Source organism: Leopardus geoffroyi, chromosome A2 (genome assembly GCF_018350155.1).
Source record: "Leopardus geoffroyi isolate Oge1 chromosome A2, O.geoffroyi_Oge1_pat1.0, whole genome shotgun sequence".
In the NCBI taxonomy this organism is placed as follows: Eukaryota; Metazoa; Chordata; class Mammalia; order Carnivora; family Felidae; genus Leopardus; species Leopardus geoffroyi.
The window spans coordinates 70,899,197-70,924,875 of NC_059331.1; the positions used below are offsets into that span (position 1 = coordinate 70,899,197).

Here is a 25,679-nt window from a genome sequence, read left to right on the forward strand (position 1 = left end):
ATAAGGGCTCTTGATAGGCAGAGATGCAGCCTCTAGAATGTGTATTCCACAGACTCTATACCAACTGCCTACAATGAGGCAGAAGTATGCCAGGCTTGTATGTAAATATACCCAGACTTCACACCCAGCTCATGTGCCATCTCCTCTGGAGGCCAGCAAGGTTCTTTTTTTTTTTCTTCCTCTTTGCATATGATATCCAATTGTTCCAACAAAAATTTATTGAGAAAAACTATTCTTTTTCCATTTAAATACCTTTGCATTTTTGGGGGTGGATATTGTCTCAATTATTGTAGTTTTATAGTAAGTTTTAACCTTACTACAAAGTTAACTATAAACTTACTATAAACCTAACTATCAGTTACTGTCAACCTTCCAACTTTTTTTTCTTTTCAAAAATTCTAGTTTTCCTGGCTTTACATATACATTTTAGGATGAGCTTGTCAGTTTCTACCAAAAAGAAGAAAACTGCCAGGATTTTGAATGGGATTACATTGAATATAGTTTGGGGGGGAAAAAACAAATATCCTGGAATAATGAATCTTCAAATCCATGAACATGGTATATATCCCCATTTATTTAGGTCTTCTTTGACTTCTTTCATTCTATCACTTTCAGTGTATGAATCTTGCCATGTTTTGTTAAATTTATACCTAAGTATTTATGATTTTTAGTGCTAGTAAATAGTATGTTTTTTTAGTTTCCACTTCTCATTGTTTATTGCAAAGATATAATTGATTTTTATATGCCGATTTGGATCTTGTAATCCTGCTGAACTCATTACTTCTAGCAGCTTTTTTTGTAGATTCTGTCAGATTTTCTAGATAGACCATAAAGTCAGACATAAATAGAGATGGTTTCATTTTTTCCTTCCCAATCTGCAGTGCTTTATTTACTTTTCTTGCCTTATTGCACTGGGTGGGTCTTCCACTATGATTTTGACTAGGATTAGTGACAGTAGACATTCTTGCCTACTTTCTAACCTAAGGGGAAAAACTTTGGGTCTTTTACCATGAAAACTTTAGTTAGCTGTAGATTTTTTTGTAGATACCCTTTATCATGATATGAATATTTCCTTCTATTCATATTTTTGCTGTTTTTTAAAACTATAAATGGTTTTTATGGTTTTTTAAACTAAAAACAGTTTAATCAAATTCCTTTTCTGATCTATTGAGATGATATAATTTTTTTTCTTCTTAAGGTCTGTTGATCTGATGATGCCTTTCATTCCTAGGATAAACATCACTTGGCCACCATGTATTATCCTTTTTATTTATTGATGACTCTATTCACTAAAATCTTACTAAGAGTGTTTGCATTTATGCTCATGAGAGTTACTGGTCCGTAATTTTCTTGTAATGTAAAATGATTTCTAGGATAATTGATTTTATAAAAGTATTATCTTTTATATTGCCTTTATAAAATATTTTATACCACTGTTGATTCCACTGAAGAGCTATCTTTTCTTTAAGGTACTAACTCCAATAGATGATACATGCTCTTAAAATAGGTGTCCCTTACCCAATAAAATTAAGATCACTGCTAAGTTTCTTGGTTTATGGCTAGACAAGAAGCTAGTAGCATATTTAAACTCAGTAACATTCTTCATTAATAACTGTGAGATCATCCATTTAAAACTTTCAGAATAATTCATAGAAAGTATATTAAATTACACACTGAATGGTACACACGCTGAACTACTAACCATAGATATTTATACACAAAGCAGCTCTTTTAAGAAATAAGACTCGGGGAGCCTGGGTGGCTCAGTCAGTTAAGCATCCGACTTTGGCTCAGGTCATGATCTCGCGGTCTGTGAGTTCGAGCCCCGCGTCGGGCTCTGTGCTGACTGCTCAGAGCCTGGAGCCTGTTTCAGATTCTGTGTCTCCCTCTCTCTCTGACCCTCCCCCGTTCATGCTCTGTCTCTCTCTGTCTCAAAAATAAATAAACGTTAAAAAAAAAAAAAAGAAATAAGACTCATAGGGGCACCTGGGTTGTTCAGTTGGTTAAACATCCAGCTCTTGGTTTCGGTTCATGTCATGATCTCATGCTTCAGGAGTTCAAGCCTCCATTGGGCTCTGTACTGACACTGCAGAGCCTGCTTGGGATTCTCTCTCACTCTCTTTCTCTCTCTCTCTCTGCCCCTCCCCTCCTCGTGCTGTCTCTGTCTCTCTCAAAAATAAATAAGTAAACTTAAAACAAAAAATAAGATTCATAAATATGTCTGTCTTGGTGTAATATATATAATTGAGATGAATAAAGTTTGGAAGATCAATGTTGTTACACTATGTTCTGTAGCATCTTTAAAAGTCACACAATTAGCAATCCATTTGTGTTTATGGTATTCATATATATAAGCTTACATTTAAAAAAAAAACCTCTGTACATAATAAAAAGGTTATATATTTAATTATATATAACATGTATGTGTGCGTTTACACACACACACACACACACACACACACACACACACACACACACATATACTACACTATTATTTAAAACACTTTCCTAAAGTCAAACCCTCCTCTTCAGCTGCAATAACTTTTCATGCTTAACTGCTGACATCTGGTAGCCCCTCTGGTATTAGGTATAGAACGCAGTGATAAAAGACCAAGCAAAAGCCATTAACCGAGGTCTTTTTTTTTTTTTTAACATTTATTTATTATTGAGAGACAGAGAGACACAGAGCGTGAGCAAGGGAGGGGAAGAGAGGGGGAGACACAGAATCCAAAGTAGGCTCCAGGCTCTGAGCTGCCAGCACAGAGCCCGACGTGGGGCTCAAACTCACAAACTGCGAGAGCATGACCTGAGCCCATGTCGGTCAGTTAACCAACTGAGCCACCCAGGCGGCCCTCGAGGTCTTTAAATTGATGGTCATCTTCATCTGCACCCTCACAGCCCTCACCATTAAGCCCATCATCCATACAATGATCTACTTTTTCATGTTTGTTTCCCATCACTGTTAACTGTGACAATGTTACAGGGAGCCTGTTGCTGACCTCTTTCTTGCCTCACAGGAAATCATCCAACTTGCTGTACATAAACTAGTAAATGACTTCCGTTGCCATGATAAACTGAAAAAAGGAAGAAAAGAAATATACTGTGCTGAAGGGAACTGCAGCTTATGAAAACATGTACCTCCAATCTAGCCAGTGTCAACTGACATTTTCATTTAGCACTGACCCTCCCTGTGCATTCATTTGAACATCCTCCTTTGGATCCATTTTCTTTAACCACTAGATTTGGAGCTGGTGAGATTACTCCCCAGGAACATGTGCCAAATGTAGAGGCTGTGAAGCAGTAGGCTGAGCTGGGCTGGCATTTGATGTGGCCTGAGCTGAAACTACTGTTCGATATTGCACATAATACTAATGAGCATACGTATTTGTCATCATAACACTTGCAGGGGGGCTAAAAGCAGGATACACTGGGAATCTAGGTGGAATAGTTTGCCCGAGAAACTAGCTATCTCCATTTCTTTACATTACATGTGGGAACTGGTAACTCTGTATAGGGTCCATTTGTGCTTGTAGAAGCGTGCACTGTCTCAATCCTTCTGAAGTACTGGAAGCTCTAAACAAGGTTTCTTTCTTTCTTTCTTTCTTTCTTTCTTTCTTTCTTTCTTTCTTTCTTTCTTTCTTTTTCTTTCCTTTTTTTTTAACACACTCCCTCAAAAAACACATACTGTATTATTCCATTTATACAAAAGTCTGGGCAGTGCAAAGTAATCTATACTGACAGAAGGCAGATTAGAGATCACTTGCCTAGTTGACAGATGGTGAGGAGGGATGAAGAGAGAAATTACAAAGGAAAATAAAGAAGCTTCTGCAGGTGATGCATAACCTCATTACCTAGATTGCTAGGATGTATTCACAGATGTATACATACATCAAAACTTATCAAACTGCACGGTGAATATGTGCAGTGTATTATATATCAAGTATACCTCAATAAAGGTGTTTTTTAAAAGGAGTATCTAATATCTTAAGACATGCTTCTCAAAGTTTCCCACCAAAGTTTTATTCTATACAATAAAAGGAATAAAAGCTTAGGGGTCTGGGAATATAACCCACAGCCACAAAAACTAAGCTTCTTTAAGTCTCAAGCTATATCTTAAAAATCTGTATGTATATTTGGGCTCAGTCAGTTAAGCATCTGACTCTTGATTTTGGCTCAGGTCATGTTTTCATGGTTCATGAGTTCGAGCACTGCATCAGGCTCTGAGCTGACAATGCAGAGCCTGCTTGGAATTCTCTTTCCCCCTCTCCCTCTGGTCCTCCCTCTCAAAATAAATAAACTTTAAAAAATATTGTATACATGTTACTTCATAGTCCATAAATTATGTGTTTCATTAGTATAAACATAATGTTTAACATTAATTACAAGTTAAATTCTATAACATTTCCCTCCACAAATTTTCAGGTTACATAGATACCACTAGAAGATGTACTCTGTTTTCTTTGTGGCAATTGCTTACAACTAACAGAAGTATACAAAATTTTTTGCACAATTGAAAAGTCTGAATGCTTTTATTGTTTTTCTGTACTGTTTATCTTCTCTTACTCCTCTTTTTTTTACTTATAATTATTGCAAAACTGGGGCAATAAAACGTTTGCCAGTATTAGATACCACTTTCCTCTTTTAAGGAAGTAACACTTAAGAATTCAAAATATTTGTCATTTAATCAATTTGAAAGGAAAAAATACATTAGACTTTTCATTTATCCAGGAAGGGGGCATTTTTGTTTCTGAACAACTGAATATTCTAGATATTCCAGAAAACCTTGTTGTTGTTTTTTTTGTTTTTTGTTTTGGTTTACTTTCCACTGGATTAGACAATGCCTTAGGATAATTACGAACTTCAGGTTTTATTATATAGTCCCACGGCTTTTGAGAAAGGTGGAGACAATCTGCATTGCAATGGCCCTGAACAAATCTTCCAGACCTATAGACTCATCTGTCTGCTATGGTCTCTTGAGTATTTATTGAACATGCAACACATGATTCTGATTACTTGAGTTCGCCTTTTCGTGATGAACTATTTGTAATTTTATGATGCTTTATAGGTAGGTGGTTTTATTTTTATTTTGAGAGAGATGGAGAGAGAGAGAGAGCACCAGCAGAGGGGCAGAGAGATAGTAAGAGAGAGAGAATCTGAAGCAAGCCAGCACAGATGTCACAAACCATGAGATCATGACCTGAGCCGAAATAAAGAGTAAGATGCTCAACTGAACCACCTAGGCAACCCTACGTAAGTGGTTTCAAATAAATACATATGTCACTTACTCTAGAATAAAGAAATAATTGAAAATTACTTTTTGGAATGGTACAGAGTTGAACTCATCTAAGCAAGTTCGACCATGGTCAGGTTGACCATAGCTTGCCTACACTGTCTTAATCCATCTGAGAAAAAATAGGCAGCTCTAAACATAGGTTTCTAACTGGATGATGGAGAGGTTGATCTAGAGTTGTTTGAACTGGAATTGTTGCTGATGCCAACACTTCATGATTTTCTACTGTGTTTTGGAAACTGACAGGAGTTCACTAAGTACACAAATGATAAACTATATGACACTCATTTTGTTTTCAGATGTCTTTCAGCTGCAAATGACCAGAAAGGAGTCTGCCCAAGCACACCAATCTCTGACCCTTTGTCAAATTTATTATCTCACAATTACCATGGGGTAGGTCCTCTCTCAGAGTCTCAAGGCTGCAGTTAGGAGTTGACCACGTTATGTTCTCATCCATAACAGCTCAGGGTTCTCTTCCAAGCTCCTGATTGCCAAGAGAATTCAGTTCCTTACAGTTGTAGGACAGAGTCCCTTAAGTCCTAGAAGCCACCGTCAGTTCCCTGACAAATGTCCCTCTCCATAGGCGTGCCCATCATAGCAACCTGTGTCTTCAATCCAGCAGAATTTCTCTCAGTAGAAACATTTTTTAGTTAAAAACGATTCAACTTATTTAATAGGTATAGTTGGAATATACACACATTAAAGTTGCCCATTGTTTTTCTTTTAGATTAAGACACTTGATAAACTCAGTTTATTATGAATCTTCATTTTGGAAAACATGCTCAATTATTGATTATTATTATTATTACTATTAAGACTTTTTCCAAGAGTGTCTGGGTGGCTCAGTTGGTTAAGCATCTGACTTTTGATCTCAGCTCAGGTCATCATCTCATGGTTTGTGAGATCGAGCCCCATGTCAGGCTCTGTACTAACAGTGCAGAGCCTGCTTGAGATTCTCCCTCCCCCTCTCTCACTGCCCTTCCCTATCAGCTCTCTCTCAAAATAAATAAACTTAAAAAAAAAAAAAACTTTTTCCAGAAGACAGTGGAGTAGTAGACACTGGGCATGTCTTGTCCCTCAAACACAGCTACAACATTGAAACATCTGGAACACCTAGGAAACGGATCTAAGGATTAACAGAACATTCTGCATAATTTGAGGGAAAGAATGTGGCAAGTATGTGGTGTGGAGAGGTGAACTGGGGGAGAGAAGAGCCATGCTGTCGTGGAGGGGCAGGAGCTGTTTTCATGGAGCTATTTCATGGAGAAGAGAAAGAGAGAGGGGGAGATAAGGCACTGCATTGGGATCATGCAAGAAAAGTACTCCCCCTGCAAGTAGGTAGAGAGAAAGAAAGACAGAAAAAATGAAAACACGAGCAGGGGACTACACAAGAAAACTGTTTCCCAAAACCATTGATGGGGAAAAAAGAGAGGGTTTCAATACTGCCAATTATTTGCAAACAGTGGAGCTCAGGCTGAAATTTTGGAACTCATGCTCCAATAAGGAAGCAGGGCAGAGCCCCGGGAGCAGGCAGCACAGTCTGAGGATCCCCTAGGTTTCATAGGGAGAAGTGGCTCCACTGCTAGGAGTGCATTCAGTAGAGGTGATACAGCCTCTCCATGAGCAAATGACCCGGTGGGTGTCATAGAACTGCCTGTTCACTGGTATAGGAACAAAGACACAGGCTGAAGGCAGCAAACCCTGGTACAGGCTGTGTGTGGTGATTTTACCATAAACTCTGAGCTGTTGCCACTGCACGGTCACATTAACATTTTCTGGAACAAGCAAGTGCTGGCCACAGCATGGCAAGAATCTCCCCCAGAGGATCAACGTGGACATGAGCCACGGGTGTCTCCACAGTGTGGGGTTTTTGAAACACAGTGGCAACTGAGATAAAACTCTGGAGGGAGGCACCACCTGGCAGGTGGACAGCTTGGAAACAGACAGGGTGAATCTCACTTCTGATATTTGTTAACTTCTGGCTTTTCTTTTTCCAAAGCCACATTAAAGGTTTATAAATTCTAATGACCTCAAAAAGTTTTTGCTTTCCCTGATTTTCCCAATTGTTTTTGTTTGTTTGTTTCTTATTACATAGATTTCTCTTGTTATTTTTGTTACTTCAAATTTTCTGCTTATTTTGAATTTAACATGCTTTCTTCTTTTTAGTTTGAGGATAAGAGTTTAGGTCCCTGATTTGAAACCCTTTTTTTTCTTTTTTTTCCCCCCCAAAAATAAGCATTTAGTCCTATAAATTTCTCTGGGATGACAATGCTTTAGCTGCATCCCACAAATTGTAAAATGCCACACTTTCATTTTTATTCAGTTTATTGTCTAATCTCCTTTTTGATTAATTCTTTGGCCATGGATTATTTGGAAATGTGTTATTTGGATTACAAATGTTTACAGATTTTCCAGATATTTTTCTATTGTGGATCTCTCATTCGGTTGCATTGCAGTCACAAAACATCCTTTGAGAAAGAAAGAAAGAAAGAAAGAAAGAAAGAAAGAAAGAAAGAAAGAAAGAAAGAAAAAAGAAAAAAATTATTTAAATGATCTGAATCATCAAAAAAATTTTGAAACACACTTTATGATCCAGAATACGGCCTATCCTGGTAAATGTTTTAGGCACATTTGAAAAGAATGTATATTCTACAGTTGTTGGGTGGACCTTTCCATAATACCTTCTGTTATTAGATATATAAATGTTTAGGTTGGTTATGTCTTTTTGATTAATGGACTCCTTCATCATTCTGAAATGACCATTTTTTTCCAGTTAATACTTCTGCCCTTAAATTTATTTTGTCTGATACTAACAATCCACTTCTGGTTTCCACTGATTAGTGTTAGCATAGTACTTTTTTCCCCCAATCTTTTATCTTTAACCTTTGTGTGTTTTTATATCTAAAGTGAGTTTCTTTAAGCAGCATATAGTCAGGTCTTGTTCAATCTAACAGTTTCTGCCTTTCAGTGAAGTGTTTAGACAATTTACATTATAATCATTGAGATGGTTAGGTTTAAATTTTTTTTTTTTTTCAACGTTTATTTATTTTTGGGACAGAGAGAGACAGAGCATGAATGGGGGACGGGCAGAGACAGAGGGAGACACAGAATCGGAAACAGGCTCCAGGCTCTGAGCCATCAGCCCAGAGCCCGACGCGGGGCTCGAACTCACGGACCACGAGATCGTGACCTGGCTGAAGTCGGACGCCCAACCGACTGCGCCACCCAGGCGCCCCTGAGATGGTTAGGTTTAAACCAACACTTTATTATTTGTCTTCTATTTGTCCTATCTATTCTGTCCCTCTTTTTCTGCCTTCTTTTAGATTAATACAGTATTTCTTATGATTCCATTTTACCTCATTTATTGGCTATAGCTGCAACTTCTCTTTAGTGGTTATTTAAAGGCTTTTATATTATACATATTTTACTTATCACAGCTACCTGAAAACAATATACCATTTCACATATAAGACTCTTACAATATTATACTTCCATCTCCTCTCTCCCAAACTTTATACTACCATTTTTACACAATGTACTTCTAATTTTTTCTTATTTTCTTAATGTTTTTATTTATTTTTGAGAGAAAGAGACACAGAGCGAGTGCCCCAATGTACTTCTACTTTTGATTAAACTCCACAAGGTATCAGTTAGGAACAGATCTTAAAAAAAAGAAATCATTCTAAGTGTTCTTAGCATAAAGTTGTAATATAAGAAATTAGAGGGTGGGAACTAGCAGAAGGCAGAGGAAAGGGCAATAGAAAGGAGCAGAAAGAGAAGACGCACACAGGTTATGAGGAGGTTGAAGGTAACAGAAAGGAGCCAGTAAGGGTGGGCAATGGATTTCTAGCAACCAGGATATCTAAAATTCCATTTTCAGTTGTTTGCTTTACTTTATCTTGAACCTTTGGGTAAATGCCACTACAGTAGAGGAAAAGGAGCAGATTCAAGACAGCAGAAAAAGGACACACATACAGGACAGCAAAGTGACTCAAAAATTCAGAGCCAAATCATAGTCATGGAATGAACTTGCTCCCTCTTTTGGGGTCTGGAGCTCCAGATCTGATCACAGCATTTGAAGGAAGTTAGGATTAAGAGAACATGCTCTGCTAACTTAGAAAAAACTTGTTTTCAGATGAAAAAGGTAAGAGAAAATGTAAAATAATTTTAGAGGAACCTTGAGAGGTGAGACATGGGGACATGTGCTGAACTACCACTCTGGGAGGGGGGAAAGGAGATTCCAAATAATCAGGGACAACAATCTAATGTTTTTCATCCACTGTTCACAAGGATCAAAAAGTTTGACAGCACATTGGTGGGTGTGGAAAAAGAGGTAATAGTCATACACTGCAAGTGGGAGAGAAAAATGGGCAAATTTGTGGAGAGCAACTTGGAAATACTTGTGCAAATTCTCTGTGCTCCAATAAATCCATTTCTAAAAATGCATCCTATAGAGATACACAATGAGATGATTTAGGTTTATTGCAGCCTTATTTGTAATAGCAAAAGATCGAAAATAACATGTGTACTGTATTATATATTATATTATATATTATAATAGCAGGCTGGTTATGTACATTTGGTATGCTCTTAAAATGGAATATTACAGGGGCATCTGGGTGACTCAGTTGGTTAGGCAGCCAACTTTGGCTCAGGTCATGACTTCGCAGTCCATGAGTTTGAGCCCCGCATCGGATCTTTGCTGACAGCTCAGAGCCTGGAACCTGCTTTGGATTCTGTGTCTTCTTGTCTCTCTGCCCCTCTCCCACTCATGCTCTGTCTCTCTTGCTCTCAAAAATAAACATACATTAAAAAAAAACTTAATGAAATATTACACTGCTATAGAAAAGAACAAGGAAGTTCTTTTTGTATTTAAAGGGATTGATCTCCAAGATAGATTGCTAGGTGAGAATAGCAAAAAACAGATCAGTGTTAAGTTGTGTGCTATAGTTTGTACAAAAAAGAAGGAGCCATATGGAGAGAAAAAAATATTTGTTGTATATGTTTAGAATCTCTCTGAAAGAAAGATTCCAGGAACACAAAGTTACCTGGGAGCATGAGAAATAGAACAGCTGGGAGGGAAGAGAATTTTTTTCTAAAGCCTTTAAAATTTTGAATCAACTGAATATATTAGTTACCTAAAATAAAAACACTTAAAATACATACAAATATCTAAGGGATGCTCCAAGTAGATAAGAACTTGACAGCTTATGGACTCTTTGGCTTACTCCCATCTCCCTTCCTGGAGTTCCCTCTATAAGGCCCAGAATCTTCTGCTGTCCCATGTTGGGGACTTTCTGCCCCTGACGGTGTCCTGTCCAATGTCCCCAATCATCTGACTCCTCACAACTGCTGTTTCCACCCATACTTTCTGGCCCAGTTGTAATCTGGTTTTCAATGCTTCTCTGCTTCATCACAGATCTGAGACCTTCTCGTTGCTAAATTCAAGGGCTTTTTCTCTACTGAATTCCCCTGGACCTCAGACCTATTTAAAATTCAAATGGACCTTCCCTCCTTTCTTGATTTTTCTCACCTCACACTGAGGTTTTCTTTTCATACTTCACTTTCCTTCTTCACCCTGCCCCCTGGAAGTGCATAATTCCCAGCACTCAATCCTTGTCCCTCTGTTTTCTTCTCTTCCCCATATTCCCAGAGGTTGGGGGAGGGGGGAGTCCCTTCACCATGACCACTTTTATGCTGAAGACTCCAACATCCTGAGCTGTGAGCCATGCTTTCCTCCAAGTTCCAATCATAAGAAGAAATGCCAACTGGGCATTTCCAATTTCCACCTGACCATCTCATTCTGACCTGGATCATCCCGCTCTGTGCTAGATGCCAGCCATCCACTCTACCTGACTGGCTATGCTCTGAAATTCTGGGCAAATGCCAATGGCTCTACGAATATCCACCCAGCTTGAAATGCTCAAAATCCTGGGAGTCATTCATGTACTCAGCAAAGTTCCTCTGAGATCCAAGGGCTCACTGACGCTGACAATCTTTCTCCGCCCTTCTACTCCAGCCAGACTCTGAATCACAGCAAATTTTCCTTGAAATTTTCTGTCATATGATTTCCTTCCTCTACATTTTCTCTAACCCACCCAAGTTCTGGATTGCATTACAGGATTACTGAACAGTTTCTGAACCATCTGATCATTTGACTAAATGATGACTGACACTTGGTGAGGACAAACTAAGTATGAGGCATCATGCCAGATGCTGTGGGTATACTAAGATGAACAAGATACACAGACAGCTATATTTGAGGTCAGAGAATGGAAAGTAACCAAAAAGTAAAGAGCAATGAGAATCAAGGAGAGGGAGATACCACTTCTAGAGAGAAAGCCCTGAGAAACTTTCCATGCAACAGTAACAACATTTGAACTGGATGGACAGAATTAGCTGAATATACACAAGAAGAAAGACATTCATGGAGTCAGAGACATCAGGGCTTGCATCACCATTTGCCCCCCAATACCCTGTGACTTGAGCAATTTACTTAACTCTCATTTTCCTCATCTACAAACCTGAGACAATAATAGCATCTTGCTCCTAGGTGTCTTGTTAGGATTAAACAGATGCACATCATGGGATACTGTGCAACAGATTAACTATATGTTTTATCTTGAAAATGTAGTGCTGAGTAGAAAAAAAAGAAAGAGAACTAGATATAAACTGTAACATAATACAATTACTAAAATTAAAAGTGTATTACACAGTGGTTGCCAGGGGTTAGGGGTGGGAAGGCTGTGACAACAAAGGAACAACAAGAGAAAGGAATATTTTGGAGTAAAGGTCTAAATCTTGATTGTGGTAATTCACAGAACTGTACACCAAAAAAAATTAAAAAGCTAATCCCACCAAATGTAAATGCGAAGGGTATTTATACAAAGTGACATATAGTTTCCTAAATACATGAAAACAAGAAGACAATCATTGAATACATTAGAACAGCTGTCTTTGAGGGTGAGAATGGGGATGAAAACCAAAAGGAATGAGAACATACATACAAGAGAGGAGCCTTGCACAGACCAACAAAGACAACATGTCACAAACAGAGGCTGAGAAGTCTGTTCTATGCCTAAGGTCTCCTCCTCTGCCCCTCAAAAGACCTAGAAGAGGGTAAGAAAAGGAGGGGACAGTGGGGCACCTGGGTGGCTCAGTCAGTCAAGTGTCCAACCTCAGCTCAGGTCATGACCTCAGGGTTCGTGAGTTTGAGCCCCGCCTTGAGCTCTCTGCTGTTAACATAGAGCCCACTTCGGATCATCTGTCCCCTTCTCTCTGACCCTCCCCCGCCTGTGTGCATGTGCTCACTCTCTTTCAAAAATAAGTAAACATTTAAAAAAATGGAAAGGAGAATAAGTACAGAAGTGAGGAAGTGATAAGGAGGCAGAAAGTCAAGCAAGAAAAGGGCAGATGTGAAAGATATTATGGTCTCACTTCTCAGCAAATTCCATGAGTACAAGTACCACATCTGTATTTTTTACCATTATAGGCATAAAGCCAAGTGTAGAGTCTGGTACAATGTACTGTTTCATAAATTTTAGATCAAAATAAAGAAAAGAGCAGGATTTACGGGATGGAGTGTGGGAAAGGAGTTAGGAGGATGTCAGGCTTCTAGGCCATGGAAATGGACAGCACTAGTGCCCTTCCGTACAGGGCCCCATTAAGAGGAGCTTACGTGGGTCAGGTGAAAAACAGCAGGTCCAGCTTGGGTGATACTGAGCTGGGAGTGCCTGTGGCACCTCTCAATGAAGATGAGCAATCCAGGCTTCCAGATAGATGGATTTGACGTTGAGGAGTAGGAGCTGGTTGAACAGATCCATCTGGGGCATTCCTAAATCTGATCAATAAAATCTGTGGGACTGGATGAGCAGCCCAGGACAATGGTAGGGTGAGAAGTGTCCTGGGAAATGCAAAGTTTTAAGAAGCAGGCAGAAGAGAAGCCTAAGAAAAAGTATGAGAAGAAGTGAGCAGAGAGATGGGAAGAAATCCTGAGATATCATGGGAACATTGCAAGAACATGGCCGATAGTGTCAAATGCCTCAAGAAGAAAGTTTCCACAAAATCTGGCAATATGAGCTACTGGTGACTTTCAGCTGTAAAGTTCTGGTGGAACAGTGAGAACCATGTCAGACTGCAATGAGACTGACATAAAAGGAAAGCGAGGAAGTGGTCACAGACGCTGAACCATGAGTGTTTAAGGCAGAAGAGAAGGGAAGATAGTTAAAGGGAATCCAAGGTCTAGGAATGTTTTCAAAGGTTGACAGGAAAAGGCCACTGTTGCTGGGCCAGGCATTTTAGGCTTAATATTAATGCAAAGTTCCTACTTTTTCTTCAGGACTCCTAAGACCATAAGAATTTAAGTGAGTCACAGGGGGTTTCACAATAAGGGGTCAGAGGCACCAGAAAGTGGTTAAGAGAAGTCAGCCCTGAAGTGAGGAAGGCCAGGGGATCAGGCAGTAGGGAGACTTACTTTTGACTTTTATCATTTTGTAGCTTTTGAGTTTTGTACTAGGTGTTTGTATTGACGTTACTACAAAAATAATTTTTAAAAATTATTATTTACGATGAATTTCTGTATAATGGTAAGAAAGAAGCCCGACTGCAGCAGGTTGAGAATGACTTGGGAGAGAGGAATAAAATGGAGAAATTACCCATGGACATCTCTTTCAAGCCTCCCTTTGAAAGAGATTGAGAACAGTAAGATTACAGTAGCTTGACAAGATGTCATGTGTTATTTTATTCTGAAGAAAGTAAAAACTAAGGCATTTTGAAATATTAATGAGAACGAATTAGTAGAAGTGAGGTCAATAATGCAGGTGGTAAGGGAGATAACTAGGGAAGCCATAAGAGGTCTGAAGAGGCAGCAGAATTTGCAATTCAGAGTATGGACAGGGGTCTCATGGGACAATAGAAATGTCTTGGACTAGATGCTATAGGTTCCCTTTTTTCTTTCTATATCCAGCCAAAGCATGGGGTGGGGAACTGCTTGAGGGCAGGCCTGACTAGTCTAAGCTAATTGGCAAAATCTTGGTTCCTCTAACCCAATAATTAGTCCAGGAGTGGGCATGTGACATAATTCTTAATAAAACCTAAGGAGGCATTTGGTAGGACTTCAAAAAAAAAAAAAAAAAGAAAGAAAAAAAGAAGTTCCTACTTTTCTGGGAGAGCCACAGGAAGTTATCTCTTTCTCCTGCTCAAAGTGAATGAGGAAGCATGTAGCCCCAACGGGTAATTGGCAGCCATCACATAACCATAAGGGGAACCATCTCTAGGATAAAGCTAACACTTGGATAAAAAGCAGAGCGGTGAAATGATCCTGGATCCTCAAGATTGCTGAGTCACCAGATCAACCAGCCCTGAAGCCTGCCCTCCATTTGGACTTCCAAGATAAAAAAACACGTGAAGTTGGGTTTTCCTATGCTTACAGCCTGGAGCTCTCTCACTGACAGACATCCCTTCCACTGTGAGAAGAGCAGTAAGACAAATGGGAAGGTAGGAATTCAGAGAGATGATGTCTGATGGTTCTAATTTTTCTCTGTAAGGTAAAAGGTGGTCCAGATGCTAACAGTAAGGAGAGAGCAGGGAGGGGTGAGAAGACTGGACCTGGCCATCCAGGGCAATGGGAAAGGGGGCCTCCTGCAGCTACATGGGGGCCAGGCTGGCAGTGCTGAGTACCCACTTGAGGGTTTAGAGATAGCTGCAAGCTGTAAACAGCATGAAGCTATACCACTCACCTCAGACCACTGTCCTGGGTTTGGATTGGTGGATCAACAGGACAAGAGGAAAAGAAAAGTTAGGGACATCAGACCAAGAGTGGTTGAAGAGATGGACCCCACAATTCAGTGGCTTGGAAAGGAGTAAAGACAGGAAGAAGCTGGTTAGTCAGGAAAAAGAACAAAACAGCCAAGTGACTAGACATCTCACCAGATCAAAGAACAGGGACAGTGGAATGGAGAACCCCCAGGAGACAATGCAGAGAGTAAGTGTCCCCAGAATAACACAAAGCAGGGCTCTAGGCCCAGCACCCCAATGCCGCCCCGCTGTCCACTCCATGCCTAGCTCTTGACTGTTGTTTCAGGATTAACTGCAATAGATAAATTCTAATCTAACTGAGGCTGGACAGACACAGATAAGAACTCAGAAGAGCCTAATTCCTCCTATATCACCCAGAGCCATGTGCACGTGGGCAGGTTGGAGGAGAAATGTTTTCAAATTTGTGCAGATGTTTCTGAAAGCTCTTAGGGAGACAAGACACTCTGTGAAAGAGAAATGAGGAATACTGCAAGAAAAGCATTCCTTAAACTGGTCCTTTTAAAGAACTTACCTCTGCATTCATCTTGGTCCCTTCCTTCAGTGGCTGTGAAGACAAAAGCAGAGGTCAGGACTCAGATGACACCTGCCCCACACTCCAGGCAGACACTCCCCACTGCCACCCCACTCTCTCCCACACTACTTACTGTCCACTGGCCCTATCTTCCCCAAATGCCTCCACCACCTTGAGCCCTCCAGTAAGGGGACCCAGGCCAGTGTCTGATTCTGAGGCTGCTGGTGGTGGACTCCCCTGGGATGTCATGCCTGTGATGTTTCTCTGAAGAAGGACATTTCCAACCCCCAGGCACACCTCCTATACTAGATGAGGGACTGTAAACACAATGCCATGTGTACTTAAAAGAATAATGCTTGTCCCAAAGCTAGTGCTTGGAGAGGATAGCTTCGGGTCTGCCTTTCTTTTATGGAGACAAGCAGGGCAGCAGGAAATACACACTTCTTTTTTTTTTCCTCCCAGCTGACTTTCTAAAGGATTAAATTTATTACGAACAGTTTGATAGGCTAATCTGAACCTGCAGCATTAAGGAGGAGGAAGGAAGGAACAAACAAGTCATCAGGAGTCGGAAGAAATGGGGAAAGAAAAAGGGAAGGGAAGGAGAAACAGGAGAGAGAAGGAAAAGAAATAAAAAACTAGTACAGAATAATAGTGGCTCCAAACTTTAATGTACTCCAAGGACTGCTTGTTGAAAATGCATATTTCTGGGTTCTACCCCCAGTGTCTGACTCAGGAAGTCTACAGGGGAAGGGAAGCTAAAAATCGGGTATTTTCAACAGTCATCCAAGAGATCATGCACACATGGTCAGACAGCCACACTTGGAGAAACACTAGAACAGAGAGGCCTATAAAACTTAACTTTTTCATTTGTTTTTCAGAGCTGTTAGAATTGCCACTTTATTTCAACTAAGACTTGGGCAGGCAATGGCAGGGTGACTGGGTAACCAGAAATGACAAAGAGCTAAAGCCTCTCTAGCCCCTCTACCTGTGTGGGATGTCCAGGAAGCCAATGCAGATGACTGCTCAGAGCTGGAGGAGAAGGAGGGCTCTCCAAGTCCTCTGGGAAGAAAAGGCCATGGTAGCCTCAATCCTTGGACCCATCCCTGAATTTGACCTTGTCCTCTTTCAAAATATAGAAAGAGTTGAGCACAGTGATGATAACCATGAATAAGAACAATGAAATAATAACATCAATTATTTGAAAAAACAAAAACAGGGGTGCCTGGGTGGCTCAGTTGGTTAAGTGTCTGACTTCTGCTCAGGTCATGATCTCTCGGTTGGAGTTCAAGCCCCGCATCGGGCTCTGTGCTGACAGCTTGGAGCCTGGAGCCTGCTTCAATTCTATGTCTCCCTCTCTACCCTCCCCCCACTAGCTCATGCGCGGTCTCTCTCAAAAACAAACATTAAAAAAATTAAAAAAACAAAAACAAAAAAACTTGACTCCTGACAATCCTATGAACACCTGGGAGGTCACCTAGGCTGTGTGTTGAAAATAACCCATTTTCAGTAATTCCCCTCCCTTCTCTCTTCTCATTCCTCCTGTTTTGAGATCGGGTCTCATGACCCAACCTAGCCAGCACACATGCGATCTTTCCTTTAATAATCTGGAGGTTTCATGTTTCCTGAAAAAATATGAAAAAGGGAACTGCTAGAAGACAAACCCTAAAAAGCAGGAAGTGACAAAGTGGGTAAGCTTTCTTCTCAGATCTCAGGGAGTCAGTATAGGTGTGATATCTTGTGCATAAAATATCTCAGAGGTATGACTAACACACTGATAGCAAAGTCAGGGAAAAAAGCCAAAACTAAGGCAAGGATGTGTGTTAAGCAACAGTCTTGACCACAGGGACTCCCCAGAGAACACACTTGGTTGCCCTCCCCTGCATAGATGCCCTATCCTAAACTCTATTGTGCTTTACTTATGTTCTTAACAACTTTAGTCTAAGCCTGCTTAGAGCTTACATGTGAGTGGAAAAGTCAGATAACAAAATGCAAAAATATGAGGATAATAACAGTTGTGAGCTTACTTGTGTCAACTACTTTATATTCACACTAACCCATAAAACCCTTGACAAAAAGGCCAACACTAACTCCATTTTACAGATGAGATACCTGAAGTGCAGGGTGGGTAAAAGCGTTTGGTCTTTCACAGTCAAGGCACTGTAGCACTGCACTGTAATTTTCAGACTTTCTGGTTCTAGAGCCAAATTCCAGAGTGCTCCGGAGAACTTTACAGATCCTGTCAGACAGCTATTATGACAAACAGGAGAATGAGTGTTTGCCCTGCTTCAGTCATGGGCTAGCCAAGCAGCCATGTCCAAACAGATTCATCGTAGGCTGTGTGGCTGGACTTCATCTCTAAGGTCTGTTCCAGCTCTAAAATGTTCTGATTTCACAAAAGGAAATTCAGATAACTCTTAAAATAGGTGGAACAATGCTCAACCTCAGTCAGTCATGATCACAGAATGCAAATTATTATTTCACAATTATTTCTGATGCTCTATCAGACTGTCAGAGATCAAAATGTTTGCCACAGTGCAGTGGTCAAAGTGTGGGGAATAGACTCTCTGACAATATCAGGGGGACTACAGATGGGTATCATCTCCATAGTGGGCAGCTTAGCAATGTCTATTACAAATCTAAATTCAGGCAACCTCTGACATAGCCATTCCACTGCTTCCAATTTGTCTCCAATCCCCAAATCATATTCAAGAGAAATTAAACTGCCCTAAGTCCTTTGTCTTCATAGAAACATTGCTACTACTTGCTTCTCACATGAGAACTTCCAGGAAAGTTTTCCTATAAAAAATGTCTACAAAACATTGTTAATAAACTTGACTGCTTCCCCAAAGAATCTGGGAAAGCAAAACAAAAGAAAACAAACAAACAAAAAATGATTTGGAGAAATGCACATGTGTGAAACAATCCCACTTAGAAATCTACTGCATTAGGCATTAGCAATCTACCACCTAGGATGAATAGCACTGTCATGTATAAAGCACATTCAACTGAGGGATCCTTCCCATGCTCTTTTCCATCCAGCTTTCAACTCCCCTTAAGATGGCACTATCAGGAGGCAGAACCCTGGCCAGGTGAGATCTGGCTCTGCCTTTCCACATCTTCCCTGCTCATCACACAGCTCTCTCTTCCTCCCCACTGTCTTGCCAAGACTAGTTAAGGTTTGAAAAGTACCCAGGGAGAATTTTATTCTATATTTTAATATATTCTTAAATATCTAAGACCTAATCCTGTAACAAGAAGATTTAGGTTTGTTTGCTAGTTTATTTCAAGGGTTTAATATTTAAATGGTCCAACTTAAGCTGGGCCAAAAAAAACTTAAGTTTTTGACTTTTAGTATTATGTTTAGAAATACTTATAGACCCATTCTTATTTCCTTGATTTTTAATTCTTTTATACTTTTATATTTTAATCAATCTAAATAGTATTGTGGTGATGGCATGAGACTCTATACTTTTCCCCCAAATAGTTGAGTTGTTCCCAAATCATTAATTGAATATTTCATCCTTTCCCCCAATGACTCATACATAACTTTTTATGAACACAGTTATTCTTTTTTTCACTTCCTCTACTGTGTCACTGACCTTTATTCCCATGCCTATAATATATTGTTTACATAACTGTGGCTTAACAATGTTTTGCTATCTGGCAGTTCAAGTTCTCTCATTAACTTGTAGAGTATTCCTATCTAGTCTTGCCTGTTTGGACTTCCAGATTAATTTTAGAATATCTTTGTCAAGTTAAAAAAACAAAAAAACAAAAAACAATTTCACTGGGATTGTGCCTATAATTGCATCAAACATATAAATTAAATTAATGTGAATTAATAGGTTTTCTCATCAAGAAATATATGGTATGCCTGTCTAGGAGCAGGCACTTTAAGAAAAATTACAAAACAGAAGAATCTTGAGTTAGCTCCTGAATTACCACATAATAACAAATGATAGTTCAGGCTGCAGTGGTTCACTACAAAGATAAAGAAAAAAGGCAACACATTTGCATAAAAGACCTTCTTAAACCAATTTAAAGTAGGTTTCTCCTTTCCCCTACTGTGGCAGGTCTAGTCTACTAACTAAACAGAGGTGGAGTTTGAGCTTTGACCCCAAAATATGAGGCACCGAGGTACACACAGACAAGTTATCCCTCTGGGGGATAAGAGCCTGCCTGTGACTCAAGAGCCCAGAATTCTACACCTGGCATGGGCACCCACTACCACTTTGACCAAGGCCAACGTACATGGCCTCTTACTGCCTTGGTTTCTGCACCACAAGAAAGGAAAGGGGGCAGATGAACTTTACACAAACTTAGATGATCTCTACGCTCTCTTTCAGTGCTGACATGCTATAATTCTAACCCACTTCACTTCTATTTTTTCTTCTCCTCTGGCCTTAGCTTCCTCAGTGTTTGTCTTGGTTAACTGGAGGTTATTAGCTTCTCTCCTGGTTCTCTCATGGGCAGAACTGTACACAAGTAAACTGGGACAAGGCTTGGGTTATCAGAACCAGGGAAGCTTTCTTGAACACTCCCTCCAAACCTAAGCCACTCTCTTCCCCATCCCACCTTCTTGCCCCTACTGCTCAATGTTCCTCCTATTCCTCATCACCATTTCAAAACTTTCTACCTTTTCTTTAAAGTGATCTTGATATAATAAGAGAGAAGGGAGATAGCAGAAGTCAAAATACTTTTAAGGAATAAACGTCTACTGTATTGAAACTTGTAAGGATACATCCATGTTTTGTTTTTTTTTTAAGTGACTTATTAATTCAAATTGCAAGCAATGTGCAACTCAGTTTCAAAATCGGGTTGAGATCAGGACATTCTGGGCCGATACATGTTGTTAGGCACTGATCCCCCAGAAAGATCTGAACCTTGACTCCCTCTTACTGAAAGACTACTTCTTTCTGTAGGAGGAAACCATGAACTACTGAAGAGCTGACCACAGCACAACTGAGGAGTGGGGGTGGGCAAAGGAACACAGAGCTTCCACACAGGCAAAACGTGTAGGAGTAACTTTTTGTTTTTAACATTTTAAAAAGTCCTTACATACACAAAACAAAGCGGTGGTTGCCAGAGGGAAGGTGGGAAGAAGTCTCTACCATGCTTTACTACCAAATGACTAGAACTGTGTAACTGAAGTTAACCGTCCTAGGATACTCAGCCCGCAAAACAATATAGACCTGCCTGTGCTATAAGGTAGCCACTTGACACGTACAGCTATGTAAATGTTAAATATAGGCCATTTCCATTACCACAGAAAGTTCTATTGGACAGCACTGACCTACTCTCTTTTTCACCCAGACTTATTTTGTTCTTACATCGTCTCTGTCCCCAGTATCTTAGTCATTTATTTTTTATATTTATGTGTTACTATTCTACGTAACGTGTCGTAAACTACACGTTAATTTATTTGTCAAACAATTCAGGGTATCAATGCTTCGAAATATCTGTGTATATTTTTAACCCTGTTGCTGCTGAGAGCTCAGCCTTAGTTTTTTAGAGCGCACTTAACTCACGTAACCCTCACAGGGGTCTGTGAAATACCTGATACTTCCCAGTTTCCCAAGAGAAAAGTGTGGCGAGGAGAAGCTACGGGGCTTGCGCAGGATTCGTACCCGAGGAGCAGAACCCGGCCCCGCACATCTCCCGTGGGCCGAGCTGTCTCCCCCACGTTGGAGCTGCCTCGACAGAACCACTGGCTCAGCCTCAGTCCCCTAGGCTACACCGTAGATGTACGCAGCACCAGTCTACGTAAAAACCGAAACCATAAACTCTTCTTAGATAAAATACAGATTTTTTAAAACACTCTTGCATTTTGGAGGAAGCCCCTTCCCGAGGGAGCTCGTCGCGATCACCAAGCCTCCGGACTGCTAGCTTCCCTCTGGGCCCAGCGGAGCGAGATAGGAGGCGCTGAGGCTGCGCCTGCGGTTTGGGGCTTGGGCCCGAGACCGCAGGGCCGGCGCCGGCCTCCGGGGGGCCGCGCTCTCCAAGCTCCTAACCCGAAGGCATTATCAAAGCTGCCCGCGACCCCCACTCCGCGACGGGAGCCTTACCTGCCGCGGGGCACAAAGCTCGGATTCTGCGCGCAGCCGCCTTGCTGCCACCTGACCGCCCTGCTGTAGGAGGCGGGAGCCGGGCTCGGATTGGCCGCGGCGCCGGAGGACGCGAGGGAGCGCGGGGGCGAGGGGGTGGGGGGAGAGCAAATGGGGCTGGGAGGGGAGGGGCCCTGTCTCCCGCCCGCTTCTGGGAGAGCCGGGCTCTAGCGTTCCATTCCGCTAGAGGGCCGCAGGGCTGGCTGTGAACCTGAGCTGCCTCTAGCCTGCCCCTCGGACTTCTGCCTTGCTCCGCTGCGGGGCCAGGAGGAGATGACCTTAGGCCGTGCTCGGGACCTGCGAGGCCTGAGGGGGAAAGGGGTGGGGGCCTCACCGAGTGCTCTGTCCCTCTCCTTGGCCGCACCGCAACCACGTGAAACCTGCTCGGTTCTTTTTGGGCCCAGACCAAAGAGGCAGCAAAACTTTTTTTTTCTTTTTCTTTTTGGTGTTTCTTCCATTACCATCTTAATGATTTTAAGTGCACAGTTAAGCGGTGTCAAGTACGGTAACATTGTGCGATGATCACCACCATCCATCCCCTGTGTTGATCTTGTGAAATGCAAACTCTATACCCATTAAAGAGTAACTCTCCCTTACCCCCTGCCAAAAGAACAAAAGTATATTATACTTTTTGTCTTTATTATTTGACTACTCTTCTGTTCCTCCAATAAGTGGAATCGTGCAGTATATGTCTTTCAGTAACTGGCTAATTTGATTTAGCATAATGTCCTCAAAGTTCATCCATACTGTAGCATATTGCAGAATGTCTTCCCCTTTTACCACTAAACATTTAAGTCTTATCCATTCATCCATTGATGGACACTTGAGCTGCTTCCACAGTTTAGTTGTTGTGAATAATCTTGCTATGAAAAGTGGTGTACAAATACCTGAGACCCTGCTTTCGGTTCTTTTATATAAAGTACATACCCAGAAGTGGAACTATCAGATCATATGGTAATCCTATTTTAAATTATTTGAGGAACCACCATACCGGTTTCCATAATGACTAAACATTTTTACATTCCCACCAATAACGCACAAGGGTTCCAATTTCTCCACATCCTTGCAAACACACATTTTTCTGTTTTCTTGATGGTAACCATCCTAATGGGTAGGAAGTTGTGTCTCACTGTGGATTTGATTTGCACTTCCCTAATAACTGGTGATGTTGGACCCCTTTTTGTGAGCATATTTTATCTCTTCTTTGGAGAAATACCTATTCAAGTCATTTTGAATCAGGTTTTTTTGTTGTTGTTGGTTTTAGGAGTTCTCTATATATTCTGGATATTAATCCTTTATCAGATATATGATTAGCAAATATTTTCTCCCATTCTGTGAGTTCTTTTTTTTTTTTAGAGATGGAAAATCATTGAGGGTTTTTTTTAAGTTTATTTATTTTGAGACAAGAGAGTGAAAGTGGGGGATGGGCAGGGGGTGGAGGGGTGGGGAGAGAGTCCCAAGCAGGCTCTGCACCACCAGAGCAGAGCCCAAAGCAGGTCTCAAACTCATGAACCTCAAGATCATGACCTGAGCCATAGTCAGATGCTTAACCAACTAATCCACCCAGGTGCCCCTATGAGTTACCTTCTTACTCTGATGATAGTGTCTTTTGATACAGAATATTTTTAAATTTTCATGAAGTCCAATTTCTCCAATTTTCCTTTTGTCACTGTGCCTTTGATATCATATCAGAAATCATTGCCAAATCTGATGTCATGAAACTTTTGTCCTATTTTCTTCTAGAAATTTTATTGTTTTAGGTCTTATTTTGGTCCTTGACCCATTTTTGAATTAATGTGGATATTCAGTTTTCCCAGCACCATTTATTGAACAGACTGTCCCTTCCCCATTGAATGGACTTGGCATTCTTGTCAAAAATTATTTGAACATATATGTGAGGGTTTATTTCTGCAGTCCCTATTTTATTCTGTTTAGTCAATATATCTGTCTTTATGCCAGTACTACACTGTTTTGATGAGCTTTGCTATGTATGAAAAAGAAATCATTGGAATTTTTTGGGACTGAATTGAATCTGTAGATTACTTTGGGTAGTATTGACACTTTAATTTCCATTTATTTATGTCTTCTTTAATTTCTTTCAGTAAGGTTTTATACTTTTCATTGTGCAAGTTTTTCACCTCTTTGGTTAATTTCTAAGTATTTTATTCTTTTTAATGCTGTTAGAAATTGAATTGTTTTTGTAATTCTTTTCAGATTGTTCATTGTTAGTACATAGAAATGCAAGTGATTTTTGTCTGTTGGCGTTGTGTCCTGTTACCTTCCTGAATTCACGTATTAGTTGTAACCATTTTCTATAGGATTTTAAAATGTCTACATATTAGAGGGGTGCCCGGGTGGCTCAGTCAGTTAAGCATCCAACTTCAGCTTGAGTCATGATCTCACATTTCGTGAGTTTGAGCCCCATGTCAGGCTCTGTGCTGACAGCTCAGAGCCTGGAGCCTGCTTCAGATTCTGTGTTCTGTGTCTCCCTCTCTCTCTGCCCCTTCTCTGCTCATGCTCTGTCTCTTTCTGTCTCTTAAAAATAAAGATTAAAAAAAAATTTTTTTAAATGTCTACATATTAGATAATATCATCCAAAACAGACATAATTTTACTTCTTCTTTTCCAGTTTGGATAACTTTTATTTCTTTTTCTTGTCTAAATGCATTGGCTAGATCTTCCAGTGTGGGAAATAAGTTTAAGAATTCTATAGCTTACACCAATAGGTTAACAAAGCTTAGGGCAGAAAGCTGCCACAGGCAAAAGTGCCCAAGGCCAGTCATTAAGTAAGACAAAGCATAGAGGTAGAAAGCCGCTGCAGGGCAAAAGTGTCCAAGGTTAGCTAGTGAGAAGAATGCCTTGTTAACCCTGAGGTTACATGCTCCAGCAATCTTAAACCTTAGAGATAATAGCTAATTGGCTGTATCACCTACAGAAAAACACTTTCCATCTGGTGCCAGTATATCATTGTGCTTTATCTCAACCTCAAACGCCATTTGCCCCCCAAACCCTTTGCTTCTTACACACACAAGTTAATGGTCACTCTCATCTTTTCCTTCTGCACGTTCACCACATATGTAAAATCTTGAGAGCTCAATAAATACGGAGACAAAACCTCTGTTCAGGGCTCTTGTCTCCTCCTGGACATTAGCCTCTCTGGTTTTCATTGCTGCGTCTGCTCTCTTGTTGGACAAGAGAGAATTCTAGACTCACAGTCTGCAACATTCCAGTACAATGTTGAATAGAAGTGGTGAAACTAGGCATCCCTGCCTTGTTCCTGACAAGGAACCTGACCTTACAGGAAAAGCTTTCAGGTACAATCGAGTACACTATCGAGTATAATTTTTGCTGTTAATTTTTCATTTCTAGACTTTATGATGATGAGGTAGTTTCCTTCTTTTCCTCACTTGTTAAATGTTTTTGTCATGAATGGCTGTTGAATTTTGTCAAATGCATTACCTGCAGCAATTGAAGTGATCATGTAGTTTTTCCTTTGTCTCTTGATGTGGTACATTATATTGATCAATTTTCATATGTTGAACCATCCTACTTGGTCATGGTGTATAAACCTTTCAATATGCTGAGGAATTCTGTTTCCTAGTGTTTTAGTCACTATTTTTTCATCAAGGCTAATAAGGGATATTCATGTGCAGCTTTGGCATCAGGGTAATATAGGCCTCATAGCCTAAGTTAGGAAGCATTCCCTCCTCTTCAATGTTACAGAAAATTTGAGGATTGGTACTAGTCCTCTTTTAATGTTTAGTAGAATTCACCAAGTAAAGCCAGCAAGTCCAAAGCTTTTATTTTTGTGGGGATTCTTGATTACTGATTCAATCTCCTTACTAGTTATAGATCTATCCAGATTTTATTTCTTCATGATTCAGTTTTGGTAGATTTTGTGTTTCTTGGAATTTTTCCAATTTATCTAGGTTGTTCAACTTGTTTAGTGTACAATTGT

General features: G+C 40.4%; 1 protein-coding gene and 1 pseudogene across 6 annotated transcripts in view; both read right to left on the reverse strand.

Annotated features, from left to right (window-relative positions):
• BLVRA (biliverdin reductase A) overlaps positions 1 to 21,904 on the reverse strand; it is a 53,313-nt gene extending 31,409 nt beyond the window's left edge. The window contains exons 1-3 of one of the 6 annotated variants that reach the window (XM_045494320.1): positions 21,683 to 21,795; positions 16,603 to 16,739; positions 15,618 to 15,650 (exon numbers count right to left, since the gene is read on the reverse strand). In XM_045494320.1, the coding sequence (XP_045350276.1) occupies positions 15,618 to 15,629 (12 nt within the window). In that variant the 5' untranslated portion in view covers positions 15,630 to 15,650; positions 16,603 to 16,739; positions 21,683 to 21,795. Of the gene's footprint in view, positions 1 to 5,677; positions 5,820 to 15,617; positions 15,651 to 16,602; positions 16,740 to 17,726; positions 17,862 to 21,244; positions 21,339 to 21,682 lie in introns of those variants that run through there. The other 5 variants (XM_045494322.1, XM_045494323.1, XM_045494325.1 and 2 more) reach the window with 5 other exon arrangements.
• Positions 2,941 to 5,657, reverse strand: LOC123604873 (annotated as a pseudogene).
• Positions 21,905 to 25,679: the final 3,775 nt, after the last annotated feature.